The sequence below is a fragment of the Erithacus rubecula genome (genome assembly GCF_903797595.1).
Source record: "Erithacus rubecula genome assembly, chromosome: 4".
NCBI classification, from domain to species: domain Eukaryota; kingdom Metazoa; phylum Chordata; class Aves; order Passeriformes; family Muscicapidae; genus Erithacus; species Erithacus rubecula.
In genome coordinates, this window is record NC_136686.1 from 32,357,254 (window position 1) to 32,374,647 (window position 17,394).

A 17,394-nucleotide genomic window follows, 5' to 3' on the forward strand; every position below is an offset into this window, starting at 1 on the left:
TATGAGCCACTAGAAACCCCTGAAGGACAATAAGGCTGTGCCAATTGTCACCATTCCACACATTAAGCAGAAACTGAAAGTAGATCCCAAACTCCCTCACAAAGCAAAACAGGCACACAGGTGCTCTTCCAAGACAGTGATCCTGTATACATGGCACACTTGAAACAACAGCAGTTAAAACAAGGCACTACTTGACTAAACTGTGTCTTGAATGGGACTGTGCTTATTTGACACAATTGTATGGACACACGATCACTGTCACAGTCCCTAGGTACAGACAAAATGTTTATTTCTAACACCTGATCCAGCCATATTGTATTTAATTGCTAAAGCATTGTTATACATTGAGTCTGTTAAGCATGTATAAAAGCAACATAAAAGTTAATGTATAGAAGAAGAACACTTTTGTCACTTTAAATTGCTCTGAAAGCAAGAGCATTCAGAAGATAAAAACCTCTCAACTATAACTTTATTGCTTATAGAAAATGATCACCTACCAATTCCAGTGACTTAAAAAAATCTCAATGTAAATTAACAAATTTTCAAAGTAAATTATACATCATACATATCAACTTCAGCTTACAGGAACAAATCACATCAGGCAGGAACAAACTTTGCATGCAAACCCACAGGAAATAACACACTAGAAAGCACATGAAAACAGATACACATCCTACAGTGTCTTAAGAACCAGCATAGGCTATTGTTCTTCTCACCTCCAACTTTCAAGATCACAATACTGAGCTTGGGTTGATTTTTACCTTTGACAGTTTCCAAGGGCTGCCAAAGCCCACAAGGATCCGTCCTGGCTACATTCAGTGCAAAAACGAAACCCTAAAAGGAGACAAAATAAAAATTTAAAACATTGACCAACTGTGTTATTAGCAAATTAAAAACAAATATAAAAACAAAAGCCAACTGTCTCCAAAGGTCAGTATACCTAGGTGCACAGAAGTGAAAGGAATAGGCTGCCATCAGGAAAATATTTTCTTAAAATTCTCCCCACAACCTCCCATCCAAATCTGAAAAACAGTAAACACTGGTGGCATGTGTTAGAGAATCTCCTACTGACTGTGAGATACAACAGAACAGTAGGAGGCTCTAGAAACATAATTTCCATTCACAACTGGGTAAAATGGGGTGAAACTGGTTTCTTCTACAGAACCAAGAAAACACACACAAGTGTGTTTCCTTGCAGCCAAGAGAAGTGATTATGTAATCCTACAATAACTCCTGAATATGAAATAGTATGTGTAAAAATGAATCCCATACATACCAATTGTCAGGTATTTAATCCTATTTCAAAAGAGTAACTTAGCAGCACTGCACCAACTAACAATCAAGCCCACTTCAAATCATACATAATCTGCCTTAACCACAGCTAGTATTAAATACTTCAGTTTTGGTTTTGCAAAACATAACCAACTTGCAGGAATTAAAAGAAGTCCAGAACCATCAGCTTACCATTATACATCCACTAACATCACTAAAATCTAAATTACTCCAATTGCCTTTATTTGGGTTTGTTGTAAGGGATATGAACAAGGGACATTTTTCTAAAATCATTACATCATTTTGTTGGCTACTATTCCTTAATGTACAGCATTATTTAAGAACAAAGCCTTCCTGTCATTGGACTAACTGCCATAAACTGAATTTTTCCTACCCCGATCTTCTAGGATTAAATAAGAGCTTTTTTGGGCATGATTTCCATTCAAACAATTTCTGACCAGAAAATACATTTGGTGATAAAAGGCAGTCTTAGCTGCCACTGTGGTTTACCTGTCCCTTTGCTCAGTGAGTAAAAGTTTTACAGACTCAAACTTTAATTTTGAACTTGGTTCTGACTTTTGCTGTGGGGTGATTCTGATAAAGCAACCAAGAGCACACTCTGCTCAAAAGGCCTCAAGCTGTCTTAAAATATCATCCTACAAAAATCAGCTGCTGATGTAAAATAAACAAAAGCATCACATACTCTATTAGGATACTGGCAAGTTGGCTTCAAGTAATTCACAACTTCAGAACAACACAGAAATATTTCATGGTATTTTGTCTACAGCACAGCAGCAGTGTAATAGTCATGATTTACTATAAAAAAATACCCAGGACACTGAGGTCTCACTGTGATGGTAATTCCCCATTTCACTTGTCAAGGCTGAAGATGGATATGTGACTTGTAACCAAGAATTTGGTAGAAGGAGAGCTACTACTGGTGCTTGAGAAAAGGATTTGCAACCTCTTTATTTCACATGGTTTAGAACAATCTCTTTGCATTACTTAGGTAGAAGGAAATCCAGGAAGGATTAGTACTTCAAGGAAAAACGAACTAAAGATAACACACTAAACAAAGCAGCTGGGAGGAATGGGAAAAGGTAGAAATCCTCTATCTCTTATAAAAAAATTCCAGAGAAATATTCAGGAATGGCAGTCACATACTCCACAAAATCACTGTGCTGTTCTACAGCAAAACATGACATGAGAAAGGGTGTTCATTATGTTTAATTTAGTGCTGGCTGCACAACTTCCTATTTTGTTCAGTATTAAATTCTTCACACTGATGTTTTTTGTAACATATGGAAAACATTTCAGCTGTTTGTGTAGATATAACACAAATACTTTTAACCAGATAAATAGCTGTAACTTGGAATAGATATCACAAACATTAGTCTGTACTGCACTTCTAAAGTAACATGAGAACAGGACCATAAAGAAGTTAAAGACAACCTATATGAACAAAACACAAGTCCCACTTCACAGCACTTAAGTCTTTTTACATGAACAACTCAAGTATCAACCATTTCATAAAACAGAGTGCTCCTGAAGATGTCAGGGGGTTTAAAATGGACTATACAACACAATCTGCTCAAGAAAATCCAATTATTAGTGAACTTATGTTCTTTTTCTAATCAAAGAATGTTGCCCTTTTTGATTCATTGTTAAGGGAGATGTGAAACATGCAAAAGGATACTTTCCAAATCAAAAGATTTTCAATTTCGAAAATCCTGGTTCTAGCCTTTGAGTCTAAAGACAGCCTTGAAATATAAGAACAGAATACTTCACCTTTCCAGTGTTCCACACCATTTACATAAACAATATTTAAGGTGTTAAATGTTTCTCCTCCCACTAATGGAAAAGGAAACTGCAAAGCTTATTTTAAAAATTGTTTTGCTTATACCTTTTTGCCACTTTCTACCGTACAAAGCAGCACAAGCCCCACTTCTTTTCTGCTCATACTGATTTTGCTAAAGAATTCATTAAAGATTAGAGTGAACATAAAAGGTATTTGTTCTCACTTTCCTACAGCAGCCCATGGTACAGCTACACACACTACACATTACTTCTCAACTGTAAATCAAGATTATATGCCAATTATAACCAGCCAAAGGCTGACAAATGGTTAAGTTTTCCAAAGTCCTTTGTGCTTTGTTCCACTTTTCACTGTGACTGAAGAACATATACATACACACTTATGTGCATATACATAAGTGTATAGATACAATATATGTAGGTAACAAAACGCCCTCAAAATTGTTTCTACTTTTTTTCTTCAAGACCTTCAACACTCTATACCATAATGTTTATGGAAACTACCAAACCGAGGTTTTTGGAAGTACTGTGTCTTAACTGACTGACAGCATCTTCTTGACAGCATCACAGTAAGAGTTGTGATACCTGGAGCAGCAAGGAATCAAAACAGTGAGTTGAGACTACAGCTGCTTTTTACACTCCACATCAAAGTTTAACCCACTCAAGAGATTCGTTTTGTAAACTTGGAAACAAACTATCGCTTAAAAAGCCCCACATTCTTTTCAATTGTTCATCTCTGGTTCTATCAGGTCTATGTAAACTACCGGTTTTCAGGCACAGAAAAGAGCTACCTCACACTGCTAATGCTGCCACTACTTGTTAACAGCAGCAATGCTCGGAATCCCAGTGGCACAAAAGCAGCCATTACCATAAGTATTGCAACTATCATGGCATTTAATGTTGCCCCGGTGGCAAAAATGGCCCACAATCAACGTGCACAAAATGCCAGCAATCCATGTATACCAGCATTCCCAAGGATTCAGCACTGCTGGAGCTACACCAGTGCAACCAAGCCTTTATTTCACAGCATTTGCAAAGTGACACTCTTCAGAGTACAGTGGACCAGAGCTTTCTAAGGAGAGGTGAAGAGTGAAGGTTATACTAGACCAGAGACATGAAGCATTTTTCTCCATCTCAAGCAAAACGTTGTGATGAGTGAGAAGCCTGCTTCTCAACAGCTCAACCTTAAACCTGAAAGCTATAAATAACTCCTTTACTGCTGATAATCCCAACAGAATCATCCTGTCAGATTATTCATACCACTAAAGTCAACTCAAGATCGAATGTTTCCTTTTGAACCACCAGTAACACTCGTCAAGTTCTGTACACCAGAGCGTTTATCAAACCCAGCAGCAGTAACTAAATTAAACTGATAAGGTGGTAAGCAGCCTTGTGCAGAGGAGAGGGGGAACGGCGGCTCACCGACAGAAGCAACTACAAGAGCTAAAGACAACACTACTATAAACCATTGATGTGCAGAACAGGATTGGAAGATACTGTGTTTCAAACTACCTAGTTCTTACAATCTTCCTGTATTTAATTAGAAGAGTATCAAAGTTTCCTGTGTTAAACTACCCTTGCGCTTTGTTTGCTTTTACAATAAGAGCTGTGCTGTTAAGGAATTCACACCAGCATGGCAATACTGGTGCTAAATCCTCCAGCAGCCAACAAGGCAGACAAGCATCGCCTGCTGCCCGAGAAAGGCTCTGTCTCGGCACTGCTTGTAATGCAGCCTCGGGCACAAAATCATGGCCAGACCGAGCCAGGAGGAAGGCCAGGCGAGTGTGATGGAGACTAAAGCTTATGTCACGATCTGCTTTTTCTGTTTTTTAAACTTCACTCTTTCATAGCTTACAACCTGAGATTTTCCAAAATAACGTTCCATATTTATTTCACTTCTAATAATTAATAACAGAGAGGTTGTCTTATACAAAGACGTTTTGACTTCCCACTAAAATGATTATACATGCAGAGAAGTCCAAGATCTTAGCACTATTATTGTCAAAGAAAACAAATGCTGAGTTGTTAAGCAAATAATTCTAAACTATAATTGCAAATACCAACTTTGAACATAACCAGCTGCCAAATAGAACTTCATCAATATTTATAGCATGACATCAGTCTGAATTGTACTTTTCAGCTATTTCGGCACCTAAGAAAGGAACAGGAAGCTAATTTTCAAAAATCTGTTTTATATTCAATGATATTTTTTCAATCTTCAAAGAAATGAGGCAATACAGTCATTTTTATGGCTAATTTTTAAATTTTAAAACACAATGCAAGTTATTACAGGTACAATGCTAGTCCTCAACACTGCAATCTTTGCTGAACATGTTTAGTTAGTACTACTGAATTTGGAACTACTTGCAAGAAGAACTTCAGACCTGCTCAACTATGTATGAGATCAGGGCACTAAATTTTCAGTCTTTTAGCATGAAAGAGTTCTTCAACTTTCTCATCTCATTTCCCCTGAAAGTAGCATTTAAAAGAAAAGTAACCTAGCTTTACTATTGTGACCAAAACCACAAAAGTCTGCTTTTAGGCAACCTACTTGAACCACCAGACAACTGATTTTCACAGTCAAGCTCTCCCAACACATTTAAAAACCTAACTCTTGAAATTTCCTTCTACGTTTGAATGTTCTTCACTTACATGTTACTTTTTGTTCATCCTTTATTGAATCTGAAAATGCTGTAACACAATTTCTCAACTATTTTTGCCCAAACTTCGAAAGACTGAAGTTACTTTTAGTTTATTTACATACCCAGCTGTGGCAGGGGTGAGATAAGCTGATATACTATCCATACACAAGGCAGTGCCAGTTTATCTAGTTACCTTCAACTGGTGAAAGCAACATCACCCAGCATTGGTTAAGAACAGGGCTAGAGCAGGAGAGGGAACGGACTAATTATGTCACTGTATTCTTGCCCTCGGGCCACCACATTGTAACACTGTCAGGGGCGTTTTCCTTTGCTTACTAGACAATGTTAAAAAGTATTTGATACAATGGGACTTCTACCTCTTTTCTCCACAGTCTTAGTTTTCAATCAGCAGGAAGTTTCTCTCAATATGAATCTATTTTCCGACACACACAAATTGCCAGGGACAGGGAAGAGAAAGTTGGACTGTGAATATGAAAGAACCAGAGGAGTTAAGTTTCAACAAATAGAAGTATTATCAGTCAGTTTTGGTTCTGTCTCTGAATACTCTGAAAATTAAAAAAGCCAAGCAAAGAAAATTATAGACAGCTGATCTACAGCAACTATGGAGTTGAAAAAATGTGTGAAAAAGCCTAGCTCTGAAATAAAATAGATCTTCCCCCTTTCAAGTACCATTTAGCAAAGTGAGTGCCATCAGAAACATAGGCAACTTCCCCATAGCTTTTATTAAATAAAACAGAAACATAGAACACCAACTAAAATCTACACCTGCTCTTCAGGCTGTCACCACACCAGCTGCAGAAAGTAGATGAGCAGATTCTGAAGCACCCAAACATTTATCCAAGCAAAAAGCACAGCCATAGTAAGAAAAACTCGATTTTAGCTTTATTATCCCAACTTTGCCTTAAAGGACTAGGAAAAACATGAGCTGAACCTGTATGAAATCACCACAAAAAAGATACTTGCTATGAGGGGCAGGGAAATACTGCAGTATTATAAGGAATAGTATAGACAAGATCAACTTCAATTGTGAGGATCCATTTCGAATCTGAGAAAATACTAAGCACTGAATTTTTTTTTGCAGTGCCAATGAAAAATGGGATGAATCTTGACAGTCACAAATAAGCACTGTGGTTTGACTCTCATTTTTGATCTCCTCAAAAGAAGACTCATCTGCATTTTTAATCTGCAAGAATAGGCACCTGATACAATGCAACTCAAACCTGATAATGCAGAATCTCAGCCATTTGACAAACAAAAGTACTAAAATTTTAATTTTAAACAAATTTATCTCAGAAGCCAAATACATATGGAAGTATAAGAATCTAAATTACAATGGCTGTAATAATAAAATATCCTGCACAGACACACATTCGTGCCAAAGTGCTCTTTTTTTAATGTCTTACTTGAAGCAGTTAAGTTGAACTTTAAAAACAAACAAACAAGAACTCCAAAATAAAACCCCAAACACAGTTATCAGACTAAACAAATTCCCAACACACAGTGAAACTGCTGTATTGACAGCAATATAACAATGCTGTTATAATAACACTAATACAACCAGGAAAAATCTTAATACATAAAAAATCCCAGAGAGAGTCACAAAGAAAGATACTAAACCCCATTAAAGTAGCTGAAAATGCTTTAAGGCAACTATTTAGAGCAATATGCATCATGGCCTTCTTTTTTAAAGGGATTTTGAGCTGCTTCAGATCAAAGATGGATGATAATTCATTTTGGATTTAAGTATATTTCAGTCTTTGTAAGAAGCTGGACTGAGGGGACACATTTCCTTCCTCTATTTCAGAGGCAAATTTTTAAAATCAAAACATTATCCTAACACTTTTTCCCAAGTTCCTCATCATTCCTCATCCTAGTTGCACCCTCTAATACTATTAACTTATGGTTTCTCAAGTCACACTGTGCAAGCAACAGAAACCTCAGAGATTTGAAATAGTGTTTCATTGTAATGGCAAAGTAAGTGTATAGGTGATTTAATCTTCTACAAAATCTAACTTCTGGAAAAGCTTTTAAATCATAAAGTTACTGTACTGCTGTATAAAAAGCAGAATATACTGTCAGCAGTAATAAGAAAATAAAATGTACTCTGTGGCATTTTCATCCTCTCCAGAAAGAGACATGAGATTATTTCTAAGGATCCCCAAATGTCCCAGAAGAGAGCTAAAAGGTTCTCTATTGTCCAGGGGAAGAGCTGGACAACCTGGGTCTCTTCAGCTTCTAAGGCACAGGAGTTCCTAACTAGAGGACACTGACACCAAAGTGCTGAGTAATTTGTATCTCTTGGCTGTAAGAAGCAGCGAGACAAGAGGACCTACTCCCATTATCATTGGTGGATCACCCTAAAGCCAAAATATATTTAGTCCACAGTAGACTGCCAAGTCCCTGAAGAGTTCCCTCTACTCCCCAGATGTGGTTTCTTATCTTTCCTGCTGCTCATGTGGTGCTGTCCTGAGACTTATGCAGAGAGGTCACAGGGCCAGGGAAGTCAGTAATGAGATTGCCATGGAGCAGCCCAGGAGTTTGTTAGTTCTGACCATGTGGAAACCTATTGGACCAGTCCTAAAACAAGGCCAGCAAACACCTTCCCAAACATTCAGCTTCTGGATTTAAAATCATACATTTAATTTAACTACTGAAACTCTCTCACAAAGTCTGCTTTTGCCTCATGAACAACACATCAGAGAACTGCAGGTACCACCAGTGTTTGTGGTAAGAAAATAAGAGGGACTTGAGTAGGAAAAAAACCCTGCAACCCCAGGATACAAGATGATCAGAGAAACAGGAAGAACCATTTCCCAAAAGCAAAACAGAGGCTAGAATCTGAAAAACCTTCAAACTTAGCAGAAGAAAGCCAACAGTATTCACAAAAACTATGCTCTTTGCTACTACCAAATCAAAGGGCATAAATTTCTCCTGTTACAGAAGAGACTTTGCTAATGAAAAACCCAATACACTACTGAAAAACTCTCTCTGACAGGTTGTTTTTCTTTATAGCACTTTTTATGACAGAGTCAAGAGTCATGACAAAATTATAGAAATTAAATGCAAGTAAAAACATCAATGACTTTTACTTCATTACTCATTTAGATGGATTAGAGGACTTCCCCCTCACACAAGCAACATGATATTATTGTATCACCTTTTGACTAATCCTCTATCAGGCTATCTAAAATTATCAACTCTTTGTTTTGCAACTTTGCCTCTTATCCTTTCATCCGCTAATTAGCTTTCCAGCCTCCCATCTTCTGTCTAACACAGTCAAAATACATCAACCTCCAGGTTATTTTTTACACATTTACTCTGACCAGTATCCTGTAGCACACAGCACAAGTGCTGCCTTATGATACCTCCCCTTTCTCCTGACAAGCAGGATGCTGCTCCACCAACTCAAAAGCTAAACTGGCTAAGAGCTGCTTTCAAATCCATTTTACTTTTTAAGTAGGTATTTTAAAAAATTTAAACAGTGCAAGTCTCGGACAGAACATTAACTTGCTTCCCAGATTTTCTCACAGAAGAACTATTGTGTTTTTTCCTAATCCACAGACATTAAATCAGGAAATACATGCACGATATCCAATTTCAGAACTACTAAAGCTGGCAGGGCCCAGAAACGCAATCCGTACTGACTAGCTGAAACTGGAAAAGGTCATCTCCATAGCTCACTACATGGTAAACACGGAGAACATCCAAACTCCAACCACAACCCTTGCACTGATGAAAACTTAAAAACCTCAGAACATTCCCCTACAACATGATGCAAACCATAATAAGTGCAAAAACACCCTCTCCCTCTAACCGCTATAAGAAGGCAAAGGGAAAAAATAAATTTAACGTACTCACTGCCTACTGCTCTAAAGGAGGAAAAAATAAGTGACACCAACGCCTTGAGCAAAGCATGTTTACTTCCCTGAAGAAATAAAAAGTAACGAGTAGAAGTGCAACACAAAAGAGGCATGAAGAGAAGAGAAATGTAAGGAAGTGTAAGAGTTCTATGTCCGCTGAAAGGGACAGGGAACAGCAGACAGAATATCCTGATTACTCTCACCCCCGTCACCTCGTGAGCAGAAATACCAGCAGGCAACTACTTGTCTGACAGTGACAGCTGGCCCAAGTACCAAAAAGTGGCCCTATTTTTATTAGCAGATACTAGCAAAAAGTTTAGCTTTGATTCACAAGAAATTAACATGAATTCTTCAGTCCATATTCTGCTGACAGAACAAGCAATCTTAGCATATATATTTTATCTGAAAACGGAGAAAGACAGTAAATGCTAAGCTAAGGAAAACTGCTAGCAAGAATATATGCATTTTTCTAGCACAACTGGTGAAACTGTTAGAAATGCATGAAACTGTTTGCTCAACAGCTCTGCTCTGGGTTCTTGCAATTAGAACTGAAGACTGACATTCCCTTGCTATTCTTTCACTAAGACAGTGAAAGATTTTATGATTAAAATTTCTGAAAATGCTAGAAACAGATCATTAAAAGAAAATACAGAGCAAATACATTTTATAAGCACTAAGGTGACAGAAGACTTATAGCTTTAAAGAAAACCAGTGGTAGGTATGTGCTACTATCAGGTACTTCCCTCCTTTATCTATGTGCTAAACATGCTTAATCTATCCTGTGAAAATGAACAATGCCAGTTCTTCACAAAAACGCATTTACTGACCCAAATTACGCACAGGTTAAGGCTGAGTGACAAATAAAAACTAATAATAAAGAAGTGAATAGCTGTAAGATGCTGTAAGTAGAAGCACTGCAGAATTCGTGAATCTAATAGCAGCACTAAGAGCAATGACAGAGGAAAGCCATTGCAAAGAAACTGGAAAATGACTGTTAGCTGTTATTACTGCACAAAGCAGGCAATATATGTGCATAAAAAGATTTCCAAGAAAATAAACACAATAATGGCAATAAGCGACTAGAACAGACTCTGCTTCCAAGCATTTTGCAGAAAATGGAGAACAGAGTAACCGAACCATTAGGCAGACTATTAATAAACTCATTCAAGTCAATAACTAAGCTTCTTAGACTTATTCTATGATCTCCAGTTCATACTGCTTAATTGTAAATCCAATCTCTTCTGTGAGCAGAAATACACTGGCTTCACCAGAGGGAAAAAAAAAGGAAAAAATAAAAATCACTCAAAAACCCCAGTTGAACACCTTTTCAAATGACTGATTTTATAGCAGTCCTTCAATTCTTTCCATCATTTCGGCCGCAGCCAACCATCCCACTGTTCTAGATGCAGCTATGTTTATGTATCGTTTTTATTATACATTAATTCCGCAAAAATATAATTTTCTAATTTCTTACTTGCTACAACAGTAGGCAGATGTAAGGTAAAATATGCTACCTCAGAGCTACACAAAATTCTCTCCTGAAGCTTCCTCCTCTGAAGCCATCCTCCAACATCAAGTTCTAATGATAAAATAAGCATCACCAAGCAAAGCCATGACACACAATCAACCTAAAAGTTTTATTGGACTATTCAATCACACAAACTCTGGGAGATAAAGGTTTGTCAAGACTTTTATGTCCAAACGTTTTAACTTATTATTTAAATGAAAGTGTAGATCTCTAGCTAAATTTGCAGGTATACAGAAAAAGTCTGTACAGGTATACATTCAAAAGTCTGCCTAATCAACAAACACTGACTGGTTTATTACATTTTTACCAGGACTTCTGTATTACAGGATTCAGCATCCTAATAACATTCCGCCCATCAGCAAACATGCTGTATAGCTAGACAATATAAAATCAAATGTATAATGATGACCTCACCTACTCTACTAAGACAGATGTGCCTTACTGCCCAAAAACCTCACATCAGAAAATCCAACACACAGCTGACACCTCTCGAGGCTCCCTTCCCCCATCTCGAGCCTCAACTTTTTGCAGGGTGATTTGTTCGCTGAGGTATTGTCAAGTTACACCTGCAACTCAGTTAAACTCAGGTGCAAAGTGACCCTTGCAAACCCCTTCCCCGAGATACATCCACCCAACAGACTCTGCACTAGCCACGGCCCACGTAGAAAAACTGGAACTTATCTTATAACTCGGGGCCTTGGGTAAAGCAGCAGATGAGAGCATTCACTCACATCTCAACCGTGTGCATTCCAAGGAATCTGAACCCTTAGAGAGTCACCACAGGAGAGGAGGGAATTGCTGAGCAACTTCAGTGTGGACAAGCTAACTACAAAGCTGCTTGAACTTGTGTACATATTTAATGACCCTATGAATCAAAGTTACCATTTGCAGCAGGAAGTAATTTCCAAAATCCATTCACATGGATAGCGATACTACTGGAAAACACTAGGCAAAACAGACTTTCCAAACACAGAGCTGTACAATCCCCAAAAGACCTACCTACAGTTTTGCAGGAAAAGTCACAGTTTTTCTAGAGGTTCTCAACGTGACACTCTAGCAAGTCACTATTTAAAAATAGTAACGAATGGCTTGTAAAAACAACAAAAAAGTCAACTTCACAAAGAGATATTTTAACAAATGTTCATGAGGTTAGTGAAACGTTACCATGGAAAAACAAGTACTGTTTACAGCACTAAGGATCTCTACTTCAGCTAGGAAAACACTTTGTTGAGTCTTCGGTTTATTCAACAAGCCTCAGCTGTATGCTGTAGTAGATCCTCCTACATGCACTTTCGTAAAGCAGATCTGAGCTTGCAAGATACCACGCTGCAAGCAGCGCTTATCCACAGCCAGCGAAGCGTCTCCAGAAACAAACATTCCCTCATTTTGCTACAAACAGCTGGGGAAACTTTTTTTCCCCCTTGGGACACATGTCTGAATACGGTCACTCTTCCCGCCCACCCATCACATATACACACACACACATTTTAACCAGCATCACGCTCCACTCATCCAGCGCGGTTTGCAGTGGTACCAACGCAACCTCGGCTCTGTCCCCACACAACAGCACTTTTATTTGCCCATCCACACCAGGGCTCCTCGGCGTCTTCCCGCCGCTTTACCTCCCGCCCGGCCTGGGTGATGCGGCGGGCGGGCGGCTCTCCCCGGGGCCCTGTGTGGAGCCGAGGGGGCGGCGGGGGGGCAGCGGGGCGCAGCCGCGGCCGCACGTGAGGGGAGGAGGGGGCAGCGCCGGCCCGGCTGTGCCCCGGGACAGGCACCGGCGGGGTCGGGCAGGGAGCAGCGGCCGCTCCGCCGCCGCCGGGGCAGCGCCCTTGAGCCGCCGCCGCCGCTCGGGGCCCCTCCCGCCGGCCCGGCCCCCCCGTCCCTCCCCCGCCCCGCGGCACCGCGGCCCGGCGCCAGAGGCCCCTCAGAGGCGGCGCGAGGGTCCGCAGGGCGGGAAAGGCTGCCAGGGAGTCCCGCGGCGGGAGCGGGGAGCGGGGATGGGGGGTAGGTGGGGGGCCCGTCCCGCACTCACCGCCGAGGCGCCGCCGCGGTGCGCTGAGCCCCCGTTCTTCTCAGTGCCGGGGGCGGCTCCGCCCGCCCGGGAAACACGAACCCCAGGAAGCAAAAGGCGAAGAAGCTGCGAAAAGCGTCCCCCCCCCTCCGCCGGCGCCGCCAAAAAAACACCACCGGGGGGGGAAAAAAAAAAAAACCAAAACCAAACTTTCCTCGCCGCCGTCTCTCCCTCCCCCGAGGAGCACGAACCCAAACACACCGGGACACGCCTCCGCACCGCCCCTCGCGCCGCCCATTGGACGGCGCCCCGCCGATCCTCGCGCTGATTGGTCGTTCTGCCTGCTCGTCTTCTCCTTCCGCTCCCCTTTCCGCCCCTTCACGCTGCCCATTGGGAAGAGTCTGGGGGATCTCTTCGCCCATTAGCCAGGACGCGCGTCAATCACGACGGAGCCCCGCCCTTCAGCGCTTTTAATAGGGCTCTCGCGTCACTACACGCTCACTGATTGGTTGCATTTGCTGGCTGTCACCGGTTAGCGTTGCCCCCCCTTCACAACCCTCACTGGCTCCCGCCCCTTCTTGCTCTGCCAGTTGGCTGCGAGATTTGCCCCTTAAATGGGGCACTCGCTCTCTGGCTCGCTTGTACTCGGCCCGCCCTTCCGCCCTACGGATTGGGCTGTGGGTCGCAGCCTCCGACTCCATTAGCGAAGGAACGTGCCCGTTACACCGTAACAGCGCGGAGACCCGCCCACCGAGTCGCGCTTCTCGGCGGCCCCTGGAACCCTCGGCAGCCGAGACGAGGTTACGTCATTTTGTGCACTCATTCGCCGGCCGCACGGGCGGGGCGCCGTGACGGGCACAGGCGATAGCGGCTATGGCCGCTTAGCGGCGCCGCGACAAGGCACCGACGCCACACTGCTCGCTGTCCCCAACAACATCTCCACTTCGCCCCGCCTCTCCGCGTACACGCGAGACAGCTATTGGGCAGGATAGGTGTCAGTTGTGCAGCTCGCGAAGCTCATTGGTCGGAACCGGACGCCTGCGCAGCCAACCGGCGACCGCCCCCCGATGTCACCCGCTGGATGACACAGCAACCGTGGGCTGGGGGTGGGGATAGGCACGGCCGTGCCTTTGATTGGTTGGTTTCGCTGTCAATCTCTCTGGAGGGCGGGCGGTAGGCGGGGTGATGGCGCGTGCCCGCCGCGCCCCACGTGGCCCCGGCAGCTGTGCACGTGACGGGGGCCCGCGAGCGGGAAAATTTATGGGAAAGGGATTGGCGGTGACCACGGCGTCATTCCAAATGTAATCGTTACCAACACACGCTGCTGTTCATTATCCGCGGTGTGGGCCGAGACAGAAACAGCGCCTCGGGGGCGGTCGGTGGGAGGCTGAGGCAGGAGCGGGCCCCGGACGCTTTCCTGGGAGCTGGAGTGAAGGCCGGGATGAGCAGCGTTAGCCTGGGCTGCAGAGCAGCTGAGGGGCAGCACTGCTGGATAGCAGAACGGCAAGGACAGAATGGGAGCTGGAGGAGCGGGACCTGCGAGGCACACAGGGTTAGCAGAGCAGAAGAGCAGGGAGATGCAGAGGAACATGGAAATCTCCAAAACTGGCAGGGAAAGCACTCAGGGGACTACATTGACAACAGAAATGTGTGGAGGATAAATAAGGAGCGAGAGTTGTGCCTAATTTCTTGTTCATTCTATTCTCCAGTATATTTGAGGGCTGCTGTTCCATTGATGAGTGCCACTTCCTGACCTCACCCAGGGCTGCAAGCCAGTGCAATGTTTCCATTTGACCTCCTCGGGAGAATCCTGTTACAACGGTGGAGCAGCTGAACAGAGAACTCTTAAAGATGTCATCTGTCCGCACCTTAGTGAACAGGTCTGTGAACGTCCGGTGAAAACGTGCTCTCGTCTTGGAAGAGCCACAGAGCCCTTCACAGGTTTGTCACCAGCGGGAGGGACAGCTGCCAGCACAGCAAAGCCACGTGTGCTGGTGGCACAGACAGCAAGATCCCTGCAAACTCGGGCTGCACAAGCCAGCAGAGGGCAGCGAATCTTTTGATGGCTTCTCCATTCAGTAATGGTAATTTGACTTTTACATTGAGTGGTGGGAAACGAGCACCATTAATATTAATAAGAGTTCGTAGTGGATATGCACATACTTGTTACTGTGGTACTGTGAGGAATGCAGAAGGCTCTGTGTAAATCAATATGAATTAGTAATATAACTTTTGGATGCACTCTGCCTCTCTTCCTCATTGTTTATTCAGTGTGTGGGAGCTGTCTGTATCCTGTCTATCCACATGTATTTTTCACGTTGTAAGCAGAAATCACTATTAGTGTACCAAGAGTACAGGTTGCACACTTTGGGAGAGATGGATCTGTCCGTGTCTTTGCCCTAAGTAAAAAAAAAAGAATAAAATAATTTCCCTCTTTAAATTCTCTTTCCCCTTGGTTTTCTTTTGTGAGTGTTCCTTCCTATGTTTTGCTCAGCGTTTTGGTGTGCATGTAACAGGTGAAGGAGTATGATTTATTTTACATAAGCCTAGGGAACCAGGTATTTTCATTTTGGAGGAGCAAAAAAAACCACTCATTATCCCTGTAGTATCACACTACAAAACAAACTTAAACTGTAGAAAGCAATCAGATGATGTTAGTTGGTTTGAAGTTATAATGGATGACTCAGGAATTCCCACCCAGGTTCACCCGTGGATGTGGAAGGAATCAGCTCCCAGACAGGTTCTGGTTCTCATAAAGTTGAAAGGCTTAGGAACAAAATAGTTCTTTCTGATTTTTTCATGTCTCCCCACTACCAGTTCTATCCAAAAATAGGACCAAGTTGGACAGTGACAGTGCATTTTTTCATCCACTGGGTGTCAGTATTATACTACCACTGTGGTGACTTCCCAGGTGCTGGAAAAAGTTGGATTTCTTTGGGGTGAAAGCTTTTCCTTTTCCTTTCCTTATAGAGAAGTGATGAGAGAAACCATAATAGCTTTGGGGAGTGGTCTCACTGCAGTATGAGTGTGCCCTTTGGCTCCTGCAGAAACAGGCTGGGACCCTGCCTGCAGACATCCCAGCTATCAACCTCACACACACTGCAGCCAGAGAGATAGACAGACTTCAGATTTGGGGTCAATTCCATAGCCTTTTGACTCTTAGGTTATGAAAATACATCCCCTTTTTAAAATAAAGTTTATTTGGTATAAATACTGTATCTGACAGGAATATGGTACAGAAAAATCTTCATGAAGGTTCTTCTCTAAAGAAACAGATTGGCACAATTCTGGATGCAGGAATGAGGGAGGACGAGAATTTAGAAACAGCTTTGATATTTGGAATTTGGAGTCAGGGTTTTTGAGATCTGACACTGGTTTATTATTTCCAAAAGTGCCATGACATAATTTTATAGGCTTGCTAGGTTTTTTAATCAATGTACCTGAATGAACTCTGGATAGTCACTAGTCACTAAAAATACTGATATTTATAGAAAAGGTCTCTGCTAACCCTGTCTTTTTTTCTGCTTTGGATGCCCTAAGCAGCAGCTGTCTTGTGGACACAGAAAGGAACCAAGTACTTACCTGCATAGTGATTAAGAGAAAGGTTACTTTACAAAGCCACAGTCAAGCATGTGCTGATGCTCCTCATGGTGTCCTATGTTTAAGTGTTTTCACATGAAATGTGACATTTAACATATGATATAAAGCTGTACTTTATCTGTGTCTAAAATGCAGGCAGCACTAGAAAAGAAGATTGCCATTGTTTAAAAGATGATTCATAAAAACGTAATAAAACAATTGATGGTCTCTTGTTTTATATAAACACAGGATGATTAGATTATTTTCTTACTTACATCTTTCCCCTGGAAGCTGCTTTTTAATCCATCCTTTTCCTAGAAGACTTCAGGGAAGTTTCAGCAGGCACATGGCATCAATATACGAGGGGAATAAACCATAAATATTTACCAAGATTTTGATCCCGTTTAAATATCAATCATCCTTATTTAAAAATATTTATCCTAATAATTACTTTCAGCAGAGACACCTGCTAAGGATTCAGCATTTCCTATTTCCTTCAATTGAGTGGTGAGAAGTTCTCAGCCATTCTTGTGCTTTCCTCATGGAACTTTTCAGGCAACAAGCAAGAGAGAGGAAGTAATACTTCATATGCCTGAGAGCTGTAAAAATTGGGATAGAAAAAACGAATTTGTGTTTAAAATAGAGAAGAGCAGATTTCAATAC

At 41.9% G+C, this 17,394-nt stretch overlaps 1 protein-coding gene across 10 annotated transcripts in view; it reads right to left on the bottom strand.

The window, feature by feature from the left end:
• Positions 1 to 13,652, bottom strand: part of TNRC6B (trinucleotide repeat containing adaptor 6B) — a 133,236-nt gene extending 119,584 nt beyond the window's left edge. For 4 of the 10 annotated variants that reach the window (XM_079304665.1, XM_079304653.1, XM_079304662.1 and 1 more), the window contains exons 1-2: positions 13,174 to 13,420; positions 762 to 834 (exon numbers count right to left, since the gene is read on the bottom strand). Coding sequence is in view for 3 of the 10 variants with exons in the window: in XM_079304661.1 (XP_079160787.1) it covers positions 762 to 833; positions 13,366 to 13,574 (281 nt within the window). In the remaining 7 variants the exon portion in view is untranslated. Of the gene's footprint in view, positions 1 to 716; positions 835 to 13,173 lie in introns of those variants that run through there. The other 6 variants (XM_079304660.1, XM_079304659.1, XM_079304661.1 and 3 more) reach the window with 5 other exon arrangements.
• Positions 13,653 to 17,394: the final 3,742 nt, after the last annotated feature.